We start from the raw sequence: 21,564 nt of genomic DNA, 5'->3' as shown, positions 1-21,564 counted from the left end.
ACTGTGCTACTTCCCAGTGTGAGTGTTATTCCCAGTGACATTCCAGTTGCCGGCGCATCCCACTGAAAGCTGATTAGGACAAATGGTGCTGACAGGTTTGTCGTTGTTCCAAGAGTGAGAAGGAAGTAGAGTACAAAAATCTCCTGTTCTGTCGGGCCGAATCACAAAGAGAAGAGATAGGAGCTATGATCCTTTTAGCGAACTCGGAGCACGTCTTTTGCCCTGTTCAGTGGCACAACAAACCTCTTTGTCATTCATAAGTGGATGATCTCGAAAATTATAATGTCTTCGGCAACGTATAGGTCTTCCATGCAGTTTTGTATTTGCAGGCTGCAGAAAATCATTAAAGAAAGTGATGGTTTTTACATTACATCAGCAAACCGGCGGGACTGGTTCTGTTGCTCCGGTTTCCTGGAAATGGCTCATTTCTTTTCCTTAATTAAGTTTCGTAGCCGCCTTGCGAACTGCTCAGTCATTAGACATCAGTTTGGTTGCGATAGGGGTCCGATGCGAGTGGGAAAATGACTTTGCAGATGCAGTTTAGCAATGGCATTTCTGATTCATTCTCCGGGGAGTTGTTTAAGAGTTTGGAAGAGTATTAACGAGAGCATTATTTACTTTTCCGTTCAGTTGGTTTAGTGGGTGTGAGGACTTATTATTAGTTTGTTAGTTATAGTTAGTTAGTAGTAAGATGAGTTGAGCCCACGTTTACATTCAGGAAACAAATGATACCATCCCATTCTTCCAAACGATTCCTTTAGTATCAAATTAGGAATAAAGTGCATATTGTACATTCACATGAATACATGTCTAAGTGGAAACCCCCACCACCATCCCAGGCACATCGTACACATTGGACATTTAAGTCTTCCACCAAAACTCAACATTTTCGAAGCTTTGGGCAGAAAGCTGGTGGCACGGCTCTAAGGGGTTTCCGACCATGGCTTTGTTGCAGTCTCCTGTTCATAGGCGATCATAGGTCAACATTTTAATTTTTAAAGGTTTATGCCCAAATATTTGCAAAAACAAGGGCATTTTCATCATTCTGTGTTTGGCGTTCAACAGCATATGTTACCATGCAATGTTATAAATGTAATTCTTATTTAATAAGCTTGTCTTGAACGCTCATATTGGCATTGAAATCAAAGCACTACTGTGCCTCAGTGGGCTAACATGGCTCTAGGTACTTAGCCTTGTTTGAGTGTAAAGAAGCCCTTTTCCTAATTAATTCTATATCCTGTTGTTACTATTCTTGGATTTCGACAACTCGAGAAGTGACGTGCCCTTTACTCTGCCGTAACACGTCGTCTTGTTTGTCTTGTAAACCCATAAATAATCAACGGATCAGTTAAGTTTTGTGTCATTAGCCACGCAAGTCCTCCGCCGTCCAATTTTTAATTAACTTTTCAGCCTTCAAACTCGGCCCTATTCGTCATCCCGGAGAGGTAATCCGTTATGTATTCAGAGCCAGTAATTCACTACCTATAGGCAAGATTCACAAAATGAATCACAAGCTCGTTCGCTCACTGACATATTCGCTCCGACAAGCACAGTTCAAGAAGAAGTCACCGGGTGCGTTGGGGCGCTGTGAGCATTCAGAAATTAAAACATTTGATGAATTTGTTAGGGATTGATAATCCCTCGGTTTTAAAACGGTCCTTTAAAGAGAATTGATCATTGCAACCATGCGATGAAGAAATCTACTCTCCAGCTTTACTATGTGCTGTGGTGGGAATCTGTCTTTGACGACACTTTGTCAGTGAAACATTAAAAACTAAGACGTCTTCCAGCCTCAGAAGGAGTTCCTTTCAAAGATACAGACACTGTGTGAAGTTGAATTCGTCCACTAATTAAAAGAATCTGTTCTGGATCGGGGTGATCCGAGGATATTCCACCTAGTTATGAGAAATATAATTCATGTCTCTGGAATATATGAGCTCATTTTAGTGGCTTCCTATCTTTTTTTTCTTCTTTCTCCCCCTCCGTTTTGCATCGATGAAAGAATTGGTTATCACACTCGGCATGATTACTTTGGAAAACATGAAAGCCTCTCTGATAGCCACATAATTAAACTGTTATTTTGGGGCATTCAATTTAAAACCCGGGCTCAGCAGTGCCCTTGTTGGAGAAATGGAACTGCTTTGTCTCAGCACTCTCTTTTCACTCTGAAGACAGTTTGAGGAAAATCTAGTGGCAATAAAAAACCCCAGATCTGACGACAACAGAAGGCTCACAATTAATGATTTGCCTTGGATCCGACCAGGGCAATGCACGGGTGCCTTTTGTCCTCCCCCTCTGAGCGTCTAGGTCTGTTGAAGGCCCCTAAATTATTCAGGCTGTGCGGGGAGTTTGACTTTTTTTGTTTTTCCCCTTTCCTTGCACTGAGGGCAAGAATCCCGAGGTTTTGAAATAGAAAGAATCTGAACCATATTTGTAATAATCACAACGTCTCGTAGACTGGAGTCGGTAGAACGTCTGCCCGATCTAATCAACTTCCACATTAACACCGCGTTGTCTATATCTGGATATTATTTCAGAAACTTCCTGCAGTTAGAAATTCAGCACAGTGCATTATATCATGCGACGGACATTGAGCTGCCAGCTACAATTTGGCTACAGGACGACCTTATTCAGTTTGATATACTCCGCCAAGGTAGGGGTAGGGGGGGTGGCGGGCATATCAAGTGATGATTTGCGTAAACTAATAGAGTCTGACTGGTGGCATAATCCTTCTCATGATGGCCGAAGGGCAAACCTAATGCACTGAGACCTCGTCAAAGTCAAAGAGTGAGTTAGTGTTTTTTTTAATCCGCTTGAATTTCTTCACATTTGCCTCATTATTTAACTTGATCAAGATTTTTTTGGGGGCGTAGGAAATTCAGTTTCATTTTTTATAAAAATATAGGTGGTGCACATGATTCGAAACCTCTGTCCATCCAGATGTGTGTTCTGGTTTAATAGTACGTCTGAAAGCTTTGCATGTAGAGACATTTAAGAGGAAGAGAGGCTGTTGACTGTCCTCTCCTCTCTCTGATTGGAGGGGCTGATATATTTACTCCTTCTCCTGCAAAGTCCTCCGCCATCCCTCTCTCTCCAGCTGACAACTCATCCTGCTGAAACCGGGAGAGGCAGGAGATTAGCGGCTAATACGGTATTGGAAAGGACAAATAATCTCGCCCCATCTATACTCTCATAAAACTCTGAGGCGACAGGACGAGTCCTCCGACCGGGGCTGCCAGACTGGTGCACTGGTTTGACTGACAGCAGCCAAGGTTGGGGTCTGTCAGATCGGAGGGAGTCAAATGTTAAAAGCCAAGTTTGCAACGTTACCGTCTTAACCCCTGAGGTCGTCATCGTGGATGACCGCCTGTGCTATTGGCGCTTATCGCTGGCCTAAAGCCTCCTTCCCCCATTCCCACAGGATCAATATTTCTCGGGGGACGTGAGATGGTTTCACAACAATTTCAAAGATTCATAGTGATTTATAATTCTAGGGAAATCTTCCACATCTACAATATGTGAAGTTATTAAGTACCTGGATGATAATTATCAAGTGTAACCATGCCAGTATTTTTCGCCTTTTAAAATGGATGATTACTCCTTTACACTGACAACCAATGCAACCCAGACACTTTTTTAATCAAGGTTAGAAGATAAAGTTTTTTAATGAATCTGCCATATCGCAAAGTCTGTTTTATTAACAATACTTTATTAACTTTAATCAACCAGAACCAAGATCTTTCTCTAACATCAACATTAAAGTGAGTGTGTTGCATTCACCTAACAAACCTCCTTATCATGTCAAGCTGCAGATATTATTATTATTTTTTTTAATTTTCATTTGCCACTGTCATTGAAATGGAGGCAGATGTGTTCATGTATAGACATATCCAGGTTTCTTCTAACAAACATGTGTGCATGACAAAGCAGGGAAAAGTATCATAGTGTATGATCGATAAATCAATAAAAACTCATCATCCAACAGTCCGAATGAATATTGTCAAAAATCCTGACTGGTGCTCTCTCACTACCTAGTGTATGTATGAAACATAGTTCCTCACAGTGATTAAAAGTTTTGACTTGCACATTAAAATGTTTGTGATCAGGGAAACCGAGGTTGACAAGGTTATTTATTCATTTCAAGTTCCCAGCAGCGCGCTGCACCGCCGCAGCCTCGTCTGAAGAAAGCTCAAGTCACTTATCATCAGGCCTCTTCTGTTTGTGTCACAATCTGCTTCCCCTCAACTGCGGGAGATCACACTCACCTTCTTCTAATGTCAGTCTCCACCATAGTTCCCCGCAGAGTGGACTCCCCTCTCCTCTCGAGTCACTTTTAAGACGCCCCCCCCGCTGTTATTTCCTCTGCTTGTTCGGATTTCTGTGATAACGTAAAGAGATTTCAAGTTCACCTCGGCAGACGCCTCTGAGGCGCCGCTGCTCTCCGGTTCACTCGGGGAATGAAAGCCGTTCGCCGGCAAGGTGACAAAAAAGGAACACGCTGTCAAGACACTGACGGCGTTTGAAGCAGCTGACAGGCTTCGCACCAGATGCCTCACGCGCGCCTTAAGGGATCTTTTTTTGAAAATATCTTATTTCCCCAATATGTTCTTCACATTTGAAAATGATATGAAGTGCAAAGTGTGAAATATTACGCCTGTTTGCCAGCGTTATGAAGACGTGATGCTTTCACAGAGCTCTCAGAATAGATGGGGATTCAATATGCTCAGTTTGTGTGTCCTGCTGCTTTGACGGAAAGAGTTTTCACCTTGAGAGTTTACTTCATGAGAAATATTGTACCTCAGCTGGAAGGTCTTTGTATCATTTGATCATAATTAGGAAAACTCAAAAAGGAAAATCCTACATTTATCACAAGGACCTTCGACAACCCAAAGAGACCAAGACAGAGATTAATGCTCAGTAATGATTGGCAGTTGAATGAATGTGGCTTTTTTTTGGTGGTTTACAAACTTTCCATAACAAATCCTGTGGGGAAATATAAAAAAACATACACCCCCATAAGAGAAAACATGTGAAGAAACTGTTCTAATAACCATTTTTTTGTGTTCAATAATTGAGGTTTTACATCTAACAGCCAGACAACTGTGACAAAATATTCATTTGGGTTCTGTAAAAAACTTCAACTAATAAGCTACAGTGCAAGACCACGTGTGCTCGTCGACTTCAAAGTTTGAGTCACTCATTACATTCGCATTAATACAGTACAATACATTGCAGTCGAGACTACGCCGCCTGGCGAATCCTTTAAACACCCCCTTTGACTTCGGGGGGTGGGGGGGGGGGGGGGATTATCCTTTAATAAGGTTTAAGCCAAATATAAGGTGGCTCTTTAATTAAGCCAATCATCTCGAGCCATGTGGCTCTGGTGCGTTTCTCTTAAAGGACATTGCGGTTTTCTGTCCTGTCTCTGACCTGCCATTAAAAGAATGTCGGGACAGTTTTATTAAGCACATTTTATTTCACCATAACAAACAGGTGGAAGGACAGAACATATAAGTGGCATTCATGATATATATATATATATATTTTAGAATGTAGAATGGATTTGATAATGACAATAATCCAGAAAAGGTAAAAAAAAAAATGAATAACCCAACTTGACATTTTTCTTCATGAATAAACTGTAATTGAAGACATAAAAAGATGAATATGACACTAAAATCAATTAAAACACCCATGAATAAGCATAAATGAGCCAATTTGTCACCTTGTGTTTGCTCTCACCGCTTCCTCCTGAGGAACAGGGGTTACGTCGTCGAGGACCTTGAGGACTTCCGCCTTCCCACACATTAGAGATAATGGAATAATTCACTTGCCCTTGAGCCCCCGTCGCCATACATCCACATCGGACCTCTTATTGGGTCGCCGCCAAATTGAATGAACCTCCTTTCCATAAAAAGGTAATGGAGTCCCTCGGATGGGACCTCTAAATAACACGGACGGGAGGGGAGACGGGATGATCCCATTTATTATCCGACTTTGAAGAAGGTGTGCAAGGAGCAGGAAGGTCACTCTCTCATTGATCACCGCCCCCCCATAGGAGAATGATAATTATGTATACAGTACCAACATGGACCGAGGTCACCTCCAGCCATCACGAGCAGCCGGTTACAAGCCCTGAGGGAAAGCATGTACTGTAGACGTGTGGAACATTGTTGTCTTATAAGAAACATCCAAACTGGCGTCTGTCACTGTATTTGTTTGGTGTCATGGTGACATGAAGATGTTGTTGTCTTTGTAGGGTTTGAATTTGGAATGTTGCGATGGCTTGGGTGGAGAGAATTCCACAATATTCCACTCCGATAAAAATATTTGACACTTGGCTGACACAAGATGTAAACATTTGGAGAAAGTTTTTAATCCACCTGACCTCTCCCATGCAATGCAAGGGAACGAGGATTGAGAGATTAAAATGTAATCTTTTAATTGGATTTGCACTCCTGTCTAATCTTTCAAATCGAATGGTTCCATATCTGTTCAATGTACTGTCACTGTACATAGCGTTTTACTTCTTGTGTGTGCCTACCTTGTGTCATGGCGGCAACTAGTCCTCCCTCCTCTGCCGCCATTTTCACATGTTTAAAAGTACGATGGGGTTCCCTGACCTGTTGTTTGTCACGTTCGCTCTCCGCAATGTTCGTCTATCTTTCCATCATGCTAAATTTCTGCCTGCGCAAAGTACACGACAAAAAATGTTGCCGTGAAAAAGGGAAAACATAACAAGTGACAGTGTGATATGATAAATTATAGATGTTCATTTAATGTAGACCTACCTACATTTAAAAAACTGATGATAAAACAAAGAAAATAATTAAATGTAATCCAATCGACTTGTCTGATCTCCGACCAAACTTTTTTGTATGCTTGCATCTAGCAGGCATAAGTTTAACAGCCGATAAGTCGACAACCTATAGCATCACAGGCGAACTGAAACTTCTTCTGAAATCTAAAGAGATCTAAAATATAGATGCTCTTGGATCACAGAGCCCCACTCGTCTGACTGAAGCATACTGTGTAGGCTGCTCTGCTCATCTCTCATCCATCACATCAGGCTGAAGACATATTTGTCTCAAAATCAGATGGCGTCTACCAGACAGCCGGCAGCACCCACTCTGATTAGCATCGAGGGGTGCGGTGGATGGAGGAAGGGGAGTCAGCGGGTGTCTTGATTGCTCTCTGTAGTTGTCACTCTCTTCAGACCCTGCTGCGTTTAAAAAAAGAAGAAGATTATTTTAGATGTCAGGTGTCATAGCCAATGTAAGTGCCCTTAACAGCCTAAATTGATATGTAACGCTTGTAAAAGATGCCTGCACATACTCCTACATACAGACATATATATAGATGGATATATATATCCATCTATATACATGCACAGTCATGTAGAGTGGGTAGCATGAAAATGCTTGTTCCACAAATCCCTATCAGCTGTGAAAGTGAGGCTCATTCCCGGTGTGCGAGTGGCGCACATCGTCGGGTGTCCGACGGTGGCGGAAATGATGCTGCGAGAGACTTCTGCTGCGGACATCAATTGCTTCCCTAAGGAGGCTGGAGGAGGATGCACCACAGAGATAAGAGAAAAATGCGAGGGACAAAAGCATGTAACCTAGTGGAAAAACGGAAAAGAAGAAGAAGAAGAAGAAGAAAAAACAAGCTAAGAGCGATGGTGAAAAACAGAGAGATTACACCCATGATATGACACCCCTGGCCCCTGTAACAGCCTGCGGGTTGTAGCAGCGGACGTGGGAGGAGGTGATACATCTCAGACAGCGGGGCTGTTGTGGGAATGTAGAGCTCTACTCGTAAAAAAAAAAAAAAAAGACTCTTCTTCTTGGACGAGACCCAAAAAACACAATGGGTGAAAGGTAAAAAAAACAGGTCATAAACAAAGACGACGAACAGGCCGGGGAGGGTCTAACGCGCGCATATTGAAGAAAGTGGGAAGTGCCTTGCAGATTTATAGAATGGAGCTGGTGTCGGTGCAGAGCCGCTGGATATGTTTTCCAACGCTGTGCCTCCATCTGCCCGCGCGTCACACCTGGTAGGCGGCAGAGAGACGGAGCGGCGATGGGAACAGAAGGGAGGATCACGGGGCACGGTTTACCTGTTCCTGTCGCCGCGCCAGAACCAATATGAGAAGACGCACAGGGTGAAAACTGTAATGAGCACAGATGAGGTGTGGGGGGGGGACAGATGTCGGGGGATTTTAAGGTTCATAATTTCATTCAGTTCTTATTCTGTGCATCTTCAGTGCTAATCTCATTGATGGTGCTGTAAATATAACTTTTGTTGGTGGAGCCTTTCTACTTTTAAAAATGTATAGTTTCCTGGTTTCGAAGACTTGTTTCTCTATGCAACTCTAAATATTAGGAGCATAATTTAGATCAAATTGAATTCTGTAAATCCAGTGGTCGAAACCAACTATTAGATATTTTTTCTGGCACTTTGGAAACTGACGTGAAAAAAGACCAAGATGCAGATGGTGAAAGCACGTTAGTCCGCGTGGGACGCAAAAATTCTGACGCCATTTTCTTTTCTCCTGTCGGGGGGAGCGACGTGGTCGGACGTTCGGAATAATTCACGCGGCTATTTTGGATTTGAATGCGGCATCACGGCAAAGGAACTAAAGAAAGAAGGAGAAAAGAAAAGACAGGTCGAAAAGTAATTGAACATGTTGCTTCCCCTTCTGAACCTGTTCTCTAATTACCAACGTGTCCAGATCTTGTCAGCGAGTTCCCCTCACTCCCCCCCCGGCAACAAGTCGATTGGCCCATTGAGTTTCATTCTGCCTGTCATGGCCGACTGCAAACCTGATGTGTTTACTGACACAAATTAGTGCGGAGCTGTGTAGCAGCTCATTAAGGAGATTGGGAAATACCAAAATGTACAGTCCTGCAGTGTGTGTGTGTGTGTGTGTGTGTGGAAGTATTCCCACGGAGCGGCTACGAGTAAACGTGAAGGTGGATAATTGGAGGCAGGAGTTGGGGGAAAGTCAGCTCACGAGGTCCTTAATGCACGGAGCTGTGGCTGCTGGTCTGTCAGAGCAGACTTTAAATTAGCGTCAGTGTCATGGAGAAATATTTGTTATGATTTTCTTTGCTGGGTAAATATTGCTTGTTTAATTGGCTGATTAGGATTTCAGCCAGATGGCATTTTTGTTCTCTCTCTCTATTAATTGGGAGAGGTGTGCAAGCAAAGAGTTGATGGGTTGGTGTTTCTGTAATTTCTCACAAGCACACACGGGCCCGAATTTCACATTTAAAAAAAAAAAAACGGAGCAACTGAGATTTCCAACCTCGAACCCCATCTGTCAGCTGCCTGTTTGAGTGAGCAAATTAGACCTCACCGGGGAAAAAGAATCCTTTTCCCCCTGATCCAAGTTATTGAGGACTGCTTTGTCTTCTTCTTTGGTCGAACACTTTCCGCCTGCAGCCATCCAGAGACCCCCCCCTCTGGGCAGCTTCCCTCCTGGCACGTTTGTTCATCTCTGGTGTCATAGTTGGACTAATTAAAACACAGGGTGCACAGTGATTACTGCTCGCTGCACTCCACACACATTAGCATCTGCGGAAGGCTCTTCAGTAATCTCCTTCACACAGGAAGAAGTGCAATGAGGAAGTGCGCCTCACAAGCTGCTAATTAAACCCAACTACGCCCGCTTCCCTCCCTCCGCACTCACTCACACACACACACACACACAGAAAACAAAAAAAAAAAAAACCTCTAATCACTTCTAACTCCATTTGGAGGAAAGTAATTGATGCACACGTAAGGTTTATGATGCGTGAAAGGGAGAAAAAAATCTCACGATTTAGATGTTAACAGTCTGGACTAAGAGGACCACGTGACGCCAGTTCTTCTTCTAAATGCTTCTGAAACGGCGTCGTTGATTTTGACCACAAAGGGCATAACGACGCCAATGATGATGATGATGATGATGATGATGATGATGATGATGTTGATGGTGGCAACACCGCGGCGTTGGCATTTGTATGGGGTTCCTGGGCTAATTAAGAGTGGGGCGCACTTTGTTTTGCATACATCTGTTTGCTGGCTGGGGGGGGGGGGGGGGGGGGGCGGGTGTGATCCCTTTGTTCTGCTGCTGCTGCAGCTCCTGCACTGAAATAAACTTTGCCTCTTCGCTCTGCTTCTCAGGCCAAAGCCGCTTGTAACCACCACAATGGAATGTAAAGTAGCAGCTTCATAGGGAAGGGTGCCATCATTTTTTTTCTTCTTCCCAAGCAACGCAGGCTTCAGCCTCCATTTGCCCGGGGAAGTGCTGCTGCCTGAACTCTGGCAAAATATTACCACGCAGGCGGCGGGCGGCACATGCATGTGGCCATATTTGGCATGTCACTCATCCCCATTAGACAGTTTCTACACAAATCACACACTACACTGTGCATGTGTTTGAAGAGATCATTAAATTTTTAACACTCCTGGACGTTTCTTTCTCCTCCACTCAGCCTGTAGTGGATCCCGAAAGCTCTTGTGTATCTCAGCGCTATAGCGCCGTGATTTGGTTTGATTTGAGAGAGACGGCAAATAGGAAGAGCTGCCGGTGAAATCCAGCCGGTTTACCCGAGTCAAATGAAGCTTTCATAGGCTACGATTCGCTGGCACAAAATCAAATAATTTATTTTCCAGGAGGGTTCATCCTCCAGTTGACATTACAGTTCTCATTTACATAACTCCGGAGGGGAACATCACGTTTTAATGAGATGTTCCGACTTCAGTAACTCAGGCAGTAGCGTTTGGGGATAGAGTGGTAGAGTGGTTCTACTGATGCAATGATAATTAACTTTTTTTTAAATGTTATATAGAATAACTTTTTCAAACCAGGATTAGCGCTTGGAAAAAAAGATGATCCCTAAAGTACTGGATTCTGATCTGATAACCTGCTTTTGTCGTTATTTATAGATCTTATTTATTAAAATGCTGAAGTTAAAACGTCTGTGTTTTCACTTATCTTATTAATGCACACATACTGTTGCTTTATTAAGTAACAGAAAAGTAAATAGTGGACTTTGTGACTACAGTCTATTGACAATGAAGATTAACTTCATTGATTTACAGTATTTACAAAGACCTGAGTCAGATTTGCTCACGTACTGTGGCTTTATAATTGTGATTTTAGTTTGACAGAATATATTGTTCCCGATTCTTCGCCTGGTTTCTACTAAACAAATCGGCCTCAGTGCAACAACTGCCAGTGAAGCTCTCTACACATTAGAAAGGCCAAATCTTCCACTCATTAATTCAGTTTCATGTAATCGTTATGAAATGTCTTCTGTGGAAAGCGGTCGTGGATGTGATTGGAGGTCACGGAGTTGCTCCCGTGTTATTATGCATTGATATTTGAAGGCGGTCTCATATTCACATTATTTTTCCCTGCTGGTTTGTAGTAGCTAGTCGTGAGCTGCGATGGCCGCTTTAGGCAAAAAAATGTACGAAGGTCTTTTACAATCTCACTCACAAGCGATGCTGTAATTGTTCATGCGGGATTTCTATTAACATTTCTGACATGTTCGGGTTTTTTCTAATCAACCCGGTGACCTTTTGCGTGGAGTTAACAGTTCTTAGGTAAAAACTTCCCTGGCCGGAGGGGAGGTCTGAGCCAATTAGTTCATTTGTTCTGTTTGGGAAGCGATTTCTGCCGAGCGGAGACTGCTTTAATTTGATTGATGTGCTCTTCACTGAGCGATGGATTTGGTTGTAATTACTCTTTGTGCTCACCGTGATGAGGAAATCAATCAAGACGTTATGTTTTTTCCCCAAAAAATGTTATAATCAGGACACAATAATTGAATAAACCCCCCCCCCCATTTCCGCAGTCACTCTGCCTGGCGGCGCACTCACTCGGTGTAAAAGGTTAAGGACTCATTGTTTCTGATTGGTTGATAGTGAAGTGAGGGGTCCAGCCGATTTTCATATTCAAAGACGATGTAGTTCCTTCTGATTGGAAGGCCAGATTATCGACTGTACAAGGAGTGTACGACAAAAATCCACTTTTTCAACAAATAACATTTATCGACAATGTTGTTGACAATGGGTGAAAGAGGTAATCAAATGCTTCACTTAAGTAAAAGTGCAAATATAAAATATAAATATAAAACTTATTGCATTTATAGATAAATGCTCGTCAGTAAAATTATCATCTGCAAAATGGACTAAAGGTTTTTGGTTTCATTCATTTATTAATAAGGACAATGCACATTGATTAACATTTCTGTATATTGCCAGTGTGCGCCAGCTTGCTAATTTTTCAACTGCAGTCCAGATGTTTTTGAGCCATTCAAATAAAAAAATTGAAATAACTCAATCAAAGTTAAAGTATGCAACAATATGTAAGCATCATTTATTGCTGCAGGATGTCGAGCTGGAGCAAGTGTTAACTACTTTGCATATTTAGATTAGTATTTTGGTGGGTTAGGGTTATGGTTAGTGTACTTTTTTTTCCCTTAATTTTAAGTGAATTATTGAATAATGTCTCTCATTTCACCTCCCACAATTGTATAGAGAAGAATATCTGAGACTAAGTTTAGAGGGAAAATGTCTCTTTGGGGAAACTGCTAAAAACAGTAGTTACTCCCCATTTATCTTTGCTAATACGATTCATCAAGCTCTGCGGAAGGTTGTCATTGATCTTGTTATAGATAAATCTTGGACCTTATATAATTAGATGGAAAAACTGAAAAGTATTTTCCGACGTTTTGGTATTTCAGCCTATACCATCAGCTGAAGTTGGATGTCTGATATGAAGCAAACTGGCAAGGATGTAAAATTGCCCGGAGCCACTGATACTTTCCTAACTGGGCCTGACGGCCATTCAATCTTTGATGTTCACTTCCATCATTCTTCCTCCCAACATCGCACATTTTGAGGAAGAAGAGGCGGCCATTTTGGCTCTGATCTCAGCCAGCCCAAAAGAATTCGCATCCATCCTCGCAATTTATCCACCAAAAATCTACTACCCACCTGTGCACATTTCAACCATTAGAATAGAAAAGACATGAACAGACTTGTTTCGGGGCACAGGACAATCCCCAGTTCTTCCGTCTTGATTCATTTCATGGTGTTCCATAGAGTGGTTGGATCTTTGGCTCATTTGCCCTTATTGACCGGGACTACTTGACAAGCAAGCCTGTGTTTTTTTGTGGCTCTGAATGATTGCAACAAAATCTCTTAACATTTAATCAATGACACTTTCACCTAAACAAATCCACTTTGCACTGAAAACTTTGAACAGGTTTGGAGAGTCGGCCTTGCGAGGCATGTGCTTGATTCACCTCGTATGGGTTTAATTGCTCGCTCGTGTCCCTTGGGCGCGTGATAAAGTTGCTCTTGACTCGAGTCTGGAGTAAACAATCTCGCTGTAAATGAAGGCAACGTGCCTTGGGACCACCTTGTTACGGGTTTTAATTGTGGTAGTAGATCATCCCTTTCCCCTGGCAATTATCTCAACTATCATCACTCCTATGATAACGACAATCGATTGTTGCTGGTCGTTCTCTGACGGGGGATAATGAACGGTTTATTAGCTTCCCTGAACCTCGCGCGTGGCTCGGGAACTCTTAAATCATCTGCAGAAATGGGAAGGGGGGGAAAAAAATGAAAGCGTCCCGGCTCGGCACACTTTCCTGTCACTGACACAAATTTCTCCCGATTCCAGAGAGGATGAATGTCATGCAAGTTCTTCCTCAGTCTCCATTATCGGCTTCGATGTGCATGGCATGTTTACAAGCTTGTATCTTAGAACAGAGCTCCTTAATTGCTAATTTGGACAATTTGGCAACCACCCCACTTTGAATAACCAAGATGTTTGGATTGTTAGACCGAGGGCCATTGTAGCGAGTGATCACACTCTGAGGAAATCTTTGTTTTTTTCCCCCAATTTACTTACATGTAGAAGTAAAATTTCTTTTAAGAGCTCTGCACTTAATGTCAGCCATTATTAGATGATTAGTTTCATGAAAGTGGCCCAACTTTGATCTGTATTTTCAACATGACCACTTCACTATTGATTAGTGAACTTGCCATGGCTCTAAATCCTGGAGCCTCTTGTTAAAACGTACCATCCATCAATCCCCCGGTGTTGTTTTTTTTGTGGGGTTATCCGTATTGATCCTTCCACGAATGTCCTCTAGCTCATTTTCCACCGGTTGTTATTCACTTCCTCTATTAGGCGTGAGTCTTGTCTTGCACTTGGGGTCACAAGTACATATATACACACATATATATATATATACACACACATATATATATATATACATACATATATATATATATATATATATATATATATATATATATATATATGTATATGTGTATATATATATAAAATCAAATAAATGGACGTAGATGGACCCTGGGATCAAAGGTTACGAGGTTACACTAGGCTGTGAGAGTAAACACAGCTGAGGGGGGGGGGGGCATTTGTCTGTCTGGGCCCCCAGAAATCACAGAACAGGAACTGCACAAATGCCCCTCGACTGTCTCTTAACTCTACGGCACAGTTTCATTCGGTCACAGTCTGCTGACACGAGGGTTAGAGGGAAAAGGTTGCGTTCAACTGCTGTGTGTTTTGTCGTCCCCGTAGATGCTCTCCAGACTCATCCAGTGCCGCACACACTCGGAAGGCCCCCCAGAAGCAAAACCATCGGGGCAGTTTTCCCTCACGCGCTCCGAGTAAACACTGGATTTGAAACAACAAGAGTGCAGACGAAAACATGTCTCGCAGAAAGTAATTGAGGCAGCTGAGATTTTCAATTTGTGTTAATCGCCCGTGTGATTTCGACACATTTTTAACGCCGACACCGCAGCACGGTTTCGCTGCTTCGGTCTAATGGCTGCCGGCGTGCTCCTCGCACCTGTAGTACGCCGTCAGCTGATGTTGTGAGTCTGAGCCCTCCGACCGGGAGCCGGTGCTCGGCAGAGCAGCAGCTGGCAGATCAGCGAGCGGCGCCTGGCAGATCACTGTCGCAGTTTATCTCAATTTTTACATCGCAAATGGGGTGTGGACAATGAAACTGTACACAAACTACGATGATCCTCCTGTGGCTCCGACTGTCGATGATGCTTTATTGTAATCTCTGCGCAGGGCGGGAGGTTGAGCAGACAAGCAGCTGGTTAGATAAAAAAAAGAAAAGAAATGTTCTGCTTTTATCATTGGGACTAAATCGATCCATTAATAATGGGACACATCTGCAGTCGAGCACACCTGAATAAACTGACCCCCGTCTCCTGACATTTCTGTACACTTACACATCTAATTTACAGCTGTGACTAACAATTACTTTGGTTTTTATGATTGATATGGAGATTATTTTTCAATTCAGTTCATTAATCATGTAGTCAACAAACAGAAAATGCCATAAACAACAACAACAACAACAACAAAAAATGCCCATCACCATTTCCTAAAGCCCGAGGTAATGTTTTTACATCGCCTGTTTTTGTCCGACCGACAGAACAGGATCCATCAAATAGTCACAACGAAGGAGCTGAAAGAACGTTTGGCATTTATTCTTGATAGATACTTTTTAAACTAGGTATTAATTATCCAAGTTGTTGCTGATTAATTTTCTTTTTAATGTCAGCTCTGAATTAATTTGTAATAACAAACATTATATACAGTTTCACAGTAATGAAGTCCTGCTGATAAACACGCCTTTGACCAGAAATAGTGTCAATCATGACGTTTCACCCTGTTTTTTTAAGCATCAAATAACAAAGTAAAGTCAAACTAATCGCAAAAAAGGTCTAAAACATTTTTTTAACATGTATTTTGATTTATTTAGTTTGCTCCATCTCCCATCTGCTAACATGGAGTTGGCGGACTTCATGACATATATACTGCAGCCAGCCACCAGGGGGCAATCACAATGTTTTGACTTCACTTTTGAGGAGATGTCATGTTGTCCATGTTTGTACCGTACATATCCATCCAGCGGTTTTGGTGATTTGTGAGCGTCAAAATCCCTCTAATGAAAAAATTTAACATTATTAATTTAATAAATCCAATCTTTACCATCAGGCCATTTTTCAGTAGGGATTGTAATGGAGCTGATCCCCGGCTATGAAATAATTTGACCTGGTTTCATGGCAAACAAAGCCAGGCCGGATTTTTGGAGGATTAGTTTCCACGTAATTCTTCGTCATTATATATTGTCTCACTTAATCCGCTCAGTATAAGAATTAATTTTTTAAATCTTTTTGCTACTCTTGTCCTTCCGAATTGTCCCTTTTAAATACCTGCGCGTTCAGGAATTATCCTGAATCCAAAAGGATTGTGTGTGTGTGTGTGTGTGTGTGTGTGTGTGTGTGTGTGTGTGTGTGTGCGTGAGCGTGAGAGAGTGAGGAGTGAGGAGTGTTATTTGACAGATACAAACAACCCGTGTTAAAGCCAGGTGCTTATAGCTTGGAAAGTTTCAGCCAGAAATTGCGGGGACAGATCAAGGGAATGTGCATCGGTGATAGCGAAATGGATTTCATTTAGAACTCATCAGCCGCGGCTCTCGGAGTGGCGGCAAATAACAAAGAGGCGGAGAGAGGGGGAGCCGGTGGAAGGAGCCGAGCCGTGGGCCACTCTCCTCCCCGTTTTTTTATTTTTCACAGCGACACTGAGTGGAGCGTCGTACAGTGCTAATGTTTCATCCTTTTGCTCTCCTGTGTCCAGTAAATTGTATATTTATTGTCCAGATGCACGGAGGAAGAAAAAGGCACCTGGCTGGAATATCAATATCTTTTCTTTTTCTTTCACTCTCCACCTGAACAGCAGCCAAAGACCACAATGTGCGATTAAGGTTACCAATAAATTACCAGTAGTGCAGCGGGGTTAAACTGGGAAATAGTCTTCACTGTAGTTTTGGTCCCTTACTGTACTGTGCTGTGTCTTCCCTATAATGACTCTGTTTTACAATTGTGATTTTGCTAAATCCTTGTGTCACGTTGGATTTCATATGAAACATCACATCGTCAAAAACTGGAGTGGAGATACAAGAGTTTGTTGTTTTATTCGCCACCTAAAAGCAGATGCATCCGGTTTTCACATTCATTAAATCTAACTGCTACTAGCAGAGTACAGGTGCAGGCCGGATGGAGAAGGCGGGATTTAAATTGCTAATGGCGAGTTTTAGTGTGTGCGGCGATTCACGGTGCTTGGTGTCGGTGTACGCGGACAGAATGAGCAGCAAAGATATGTAGTTGTGGCTGCGCCAGACGATAAAATACAGACAAAAGAAGATTGAAACAAGGGGGGGAAATCATTTTTGGTTGAAAAACGACTTACGCAGTTATCGTTTATCAACATTGTTGTTTATTAATTGTCCCCTAGAGTTGGATATGCTATGAGGTCCGATGATACAAAACATATTCCATCCCTTTCAAAATTCAGCTTTATTAATCTAGTTCGGGGTTCAATGTGACCAGACGATCCAATTTCTTAGTTTGTCATCTCAGACACTTTCAAATACAATATGAGTGGACTTTTTGAACTTTGAGACAAATCGCCAGGATATTCTGAGGCTCTCCTCCCGTCGGCCCCCGTGATCAGACTCATTATCCTTCTGGTGGCCGCCTTCATCTCCCCTATCACCTCTCAAACACTCAGTCATGTTGGAGTACCCCGTCTGCCGTTTTAAATTATTAGTTCCCTGCCAGGGGGCACTCCTCCTTATGCAGAGAAGCTGAGCCAAACGAGGGTGAGGAAGATGGAAAGCGACGGCCCCTGCCTGCCCGTCGCTGGGGAAGGAGGTGGAGGAACAGGCGGCAGCGGCGGAGGCGGCGTTGACGGGCCTAATCTCTGCCTCTGATTATCTTCTCATTACAATCAGACAGGAGACACTCGAAGAAGAGGAGAATATGTAATTATGTTCGAATCTCCCCCATGACTGAAACAGAGGATAATAAGCAGGGCTAGGCCTCGTCTAATCGCTCTGTCTGTTCCGTTCTGCTGCCGCAATCGACTGTGGATGAAGGTTTTTGGGAGGATCGGGTGGAAGCAATCATCTGACTTATACAAGACGTGTTTTTTGCAACCAGAAGTAATATGATTCAACTTTGAAAGACTAGACATTACTAGGACTAAACCCATTCATCGGTTGGTTGATAAAAAACAGCCGTTATGAGCCTTTAACAAACCTCAGTATCTGTTGCCGATATTCGACAACATATCTACTACGTGGTGCAGAATAAACAATGCAGAAAAGTCTGTTAAAATATAGAATATTCAGTGGTATTTGTGTTTTCTTTTCATTCATAGCTATTTATAAAAAGTTTACAGTTTAACTGTAAAATATCTATCCTCCATTACGTTTCTGTGTTATAAGGGGTTTGATAACCAAATGTTTGGAATTACTAACAATCTTTTATTTTTTACGATGAATACAACAATATATAGACCAATATATCGGCATTAGAATTTTTCTTTTCTTTTTGACATTTTCGTAAATTTCTTAAGAAATAATGCATGGAACTTTGTGAGAAAAAAAGGAGTAATAATAGCTATGCAAAGGTGATATGTACATGTATATATATCGAACCACTGACCTTCAGCTAAAGCTGCGCCTTATGTCGGATGTGGGACCAGATCTGAGTATGGTGTTGACCAATCAGCGGATGTATGTGCTCTCCGAATGTCCCTCGAGTGGGTTTTTGTTTTTATGCATGTTTACATGTTGACTAAACCGAAAATGGATACGCTCTTTTTCCTTTGGTCAGAAATAGGGGAGAATAATGCGAGGAGGATTTTTTTCCTATGACCATGAATCTCCCGTGGCTGCGTCTGGCCAACACGAGATAGACAACACCCTTTGTGTGTCGGGGCAACTGAAGCATGTAAATAACAACAGTTCAGTTGACACAGGTGATTTGAATGGTAAAAGGCTGACCTCCAACCTTCTTGGAGAAGGGCTGGCGGGGGGGAATGGAGGGGAATAATACACACACCCAGTAGACCAGATGGGAATGAGGCAAACCTGGCAGGTTAAACCCTCCTCACTATTGTGTGATGTAAGCTTTGTTACTGCGTGGACAACTAGAAAAACCCAAAAGCAAAAACTAAATCTTTCATTTTCGTCGTCTTTCCTCACAGCTCGGAGACAACGGCCTGTCCGCCACTTGCGGCCGATGAGGGCAAAGCGGCCGACGCCAGGGTGGACACCGCCGACAGAAATGGCTGCATCAAAGGGAAAGGGCGCAAACACCACAGTCGTCGGCGGGTCAGGAGGTGAGTCGGCCTTTGGGCTGTCACAGGCTGTCACACGCGTTCATCTGAGCTCAAAGAGCGAAATGCTTGTTACGGAAAAGTCAAGAAAAATCCATATCCTTTTAAACATTTCTGATTATGAATGGTTAAAGTTTTTTTGGGGGGGGGTGTTTTTGTAGATCACAGTGCTGATGATAAAGACTTTTGAACGGCACACCTGAAGACTCCTTCAGGGCTCGACTCTCTGCGTGGAAAACGCAGCCAATCTCTATATTCTGGTGTGGCGGATGTAAACAGTCTTATCAGGTGTTCGGGGCCCGGTGGAGAAATACAAAGACGTCGGGGGGGAAATTGACACCGTGTCGTTCAGATCCTCTCTGCCGCAAACACCTTGAACCAGAAGTCTCTTTCACACGCCGATAGTTTTCAGTCGCCTCATCCTGAAGGTGGGAGAGAGAAGCAGATTTATTTAAATTTTTTCAAAGAAACGTCTTAATTAATCTAACACCATCAAAGCCTTTGCAGGTTACACAGCCTGTGATATGTAAAACACGACCGAAGCCGAATTTGAAGTGTTTTTGAACGTACTTTTGTATGAACTTTACTCGGCGGGCTGCTTCTCTTTGTTTTTATGAAATTTACAGTGAGCACTCAGAACGGGGGCTTCTGATTTTTTTGTATGATGATTATTGTTCTGGGAGAAAAGACATCAGACGGGGGGGGAGACGTTTTCAGTGGGTTGACACGACGCTAGAGGATTTGTCTGTTCGGCAGCGAGATGCACAAATTCATTATGAAACGGAGGAGTCACTGAAGATGGCGTCAGTAAAGTGGACGGAGCGCGCTCACACTTCTCGGCTTTGATTCCGACCACAAAGGAACTACATGCCTATTTATAAGATTACGTCGGGTGTCTCCATACTCATGCCGCCTCTACGTTCTTGCGTGGCAACGCCTTTCCCTCAAAGCTCGATATCGTGTTTCATGAAAGTGGATTGATTGAAGACTCTGAACCCCTGACTGCTCCTGATGATAAAAAAAAACACGGTAAAGCACTTTGAGTGCTCAGCGGCGTAGAAAAGTGCCGTATGCTGTAAATGCAGTCCATTCAAAAAAAGCAGTAGTCTAGTACTTTGTCCATTGTCCACCCTGACCACCGTCAGACACATCTGATGCTCTAGATAAAGGGAAACACAACCCTCGCTTGAGAATCGCTTATGTCAAAAAATATTATCGACTATACTAAAAATGAACAAACTAAATTACACATTGTGAGGGTGGAAGAGAGCACCTCCAGCTCAGAGCCGTCTAATGAGAGTCGCAACAATGGAAGTCCAGAATGCAGACTTCAGATAGTTCCCGGAAGTTCTTGGTGCGCAATTCGAATCTATTATTCAGAGCGACAGAAACTGCAATTATGGTTAATTAATAGTCAGTAAATGTATCGATTTACAATACAGTATAGCAGACCGACATGCCTTTGTATTTACTCTATGTAGTTAGTCAATATGCTTTCTTAAATCATAAATGATCACAAATCATAATCCACTAAAATGCTTTAAATGCACATGTCGATTTGATTCAAATGTGCTGATAATATACAATCGTATTACCTTTTCGTAAGTGCAACACAGACAGGTGACACAGACACATCCGACCCTGATGGAGCTGCAGAGGCTCCTCAGGTGCGTCACACATCTCCCTGCAGCCGCCCACCCAGGTTCACCCGTTTTCCGACACAAACGCAAGAAAAGACGAGATGCATGAAAACGAAATGTGGGTTGTCGTTGTTTGTTTTTTTTAAATCTTTTTTTATTTCCAGTCAGCAACAGGGGCTAATGGGGGTAGATTCGCCTCCAAATCCAATTCTTTGTCTCAATTACAAAAAACGCTGTAAGTTGCTGCCTGGGAGAAATCTCCTCTGTTTAGAACGACATTTGTTCTTGGGATTGTTATCTTGCTAATTGGCCGGCAGCGGCAACGGCAGAGCAGCCAATGTTAATTATAACATGAAACCACAAGACACACTGACACTAGCTTGCCTCTAGAAGAAGAGAAGAAAAAAAAAGGATGTTTGCTGTCGAGTGACTTTTAGGAGGTGGGTGTTGAATATTTGATCATCCCCTAACGACATCAGAAATCCATCAAATCACGACCGTAGCACACACACGATAACAGTGAATACAACCAGCGCCTGATGCCGAGCGGGTGATACATATTTTCTACATGAGGACGTATTCGTTTTACGCTATTCATGCATGATCGCGGCCGACGCGCTCTTCAGGAAAATAGGCTGCGTTCAGCATTGAGCATGTTCTCATCAGATGTCCCCAAATCCCTTC

General features: G+C 42.7%; 1 protein-coding gene across 1 annotated transcript in view; it reads left to right on the top strand.

Annotated features, from left to right (window-relative positions):
• Positions 1-21,564, top strand: part of srrm4 (serine/arginine repetitive matrix 4) — a 52,013-nt gene that overhangs the window by 15,142 nt on the left and 15,307 nt on the right. The window contains exon 2 of the mRNA XM_035640923.2: positions 19,109-19,243. Coding sequence (XP_035496816.2) covers positions 19,109-19,243 — 135 coding nt within the window. The remainder of the gene's footprint in view (positions 1-19,108; positions 19,244-21,564) is intronic.

Source organism: Scophthalmus maximus, chromosome 19 (assembly GCF_022379125.1).
Source record: "Scophthalmus maximus strain ysfricsl-2021 chromosome 19, ASM2237912v1, whole genome shotgun sequence".
NCBI lineage: Eukaryota > Metazoa > Chordata > Actinopteri > Pleuronectiformes > Scophthalmidae > Scophthalmus > Scophthalmus maximus.
The sequence above is the reverse complement of the archived record's forward strand: the minus strand, read 5'-3'. Positions and strand labels throughout refer to the sequence as shown.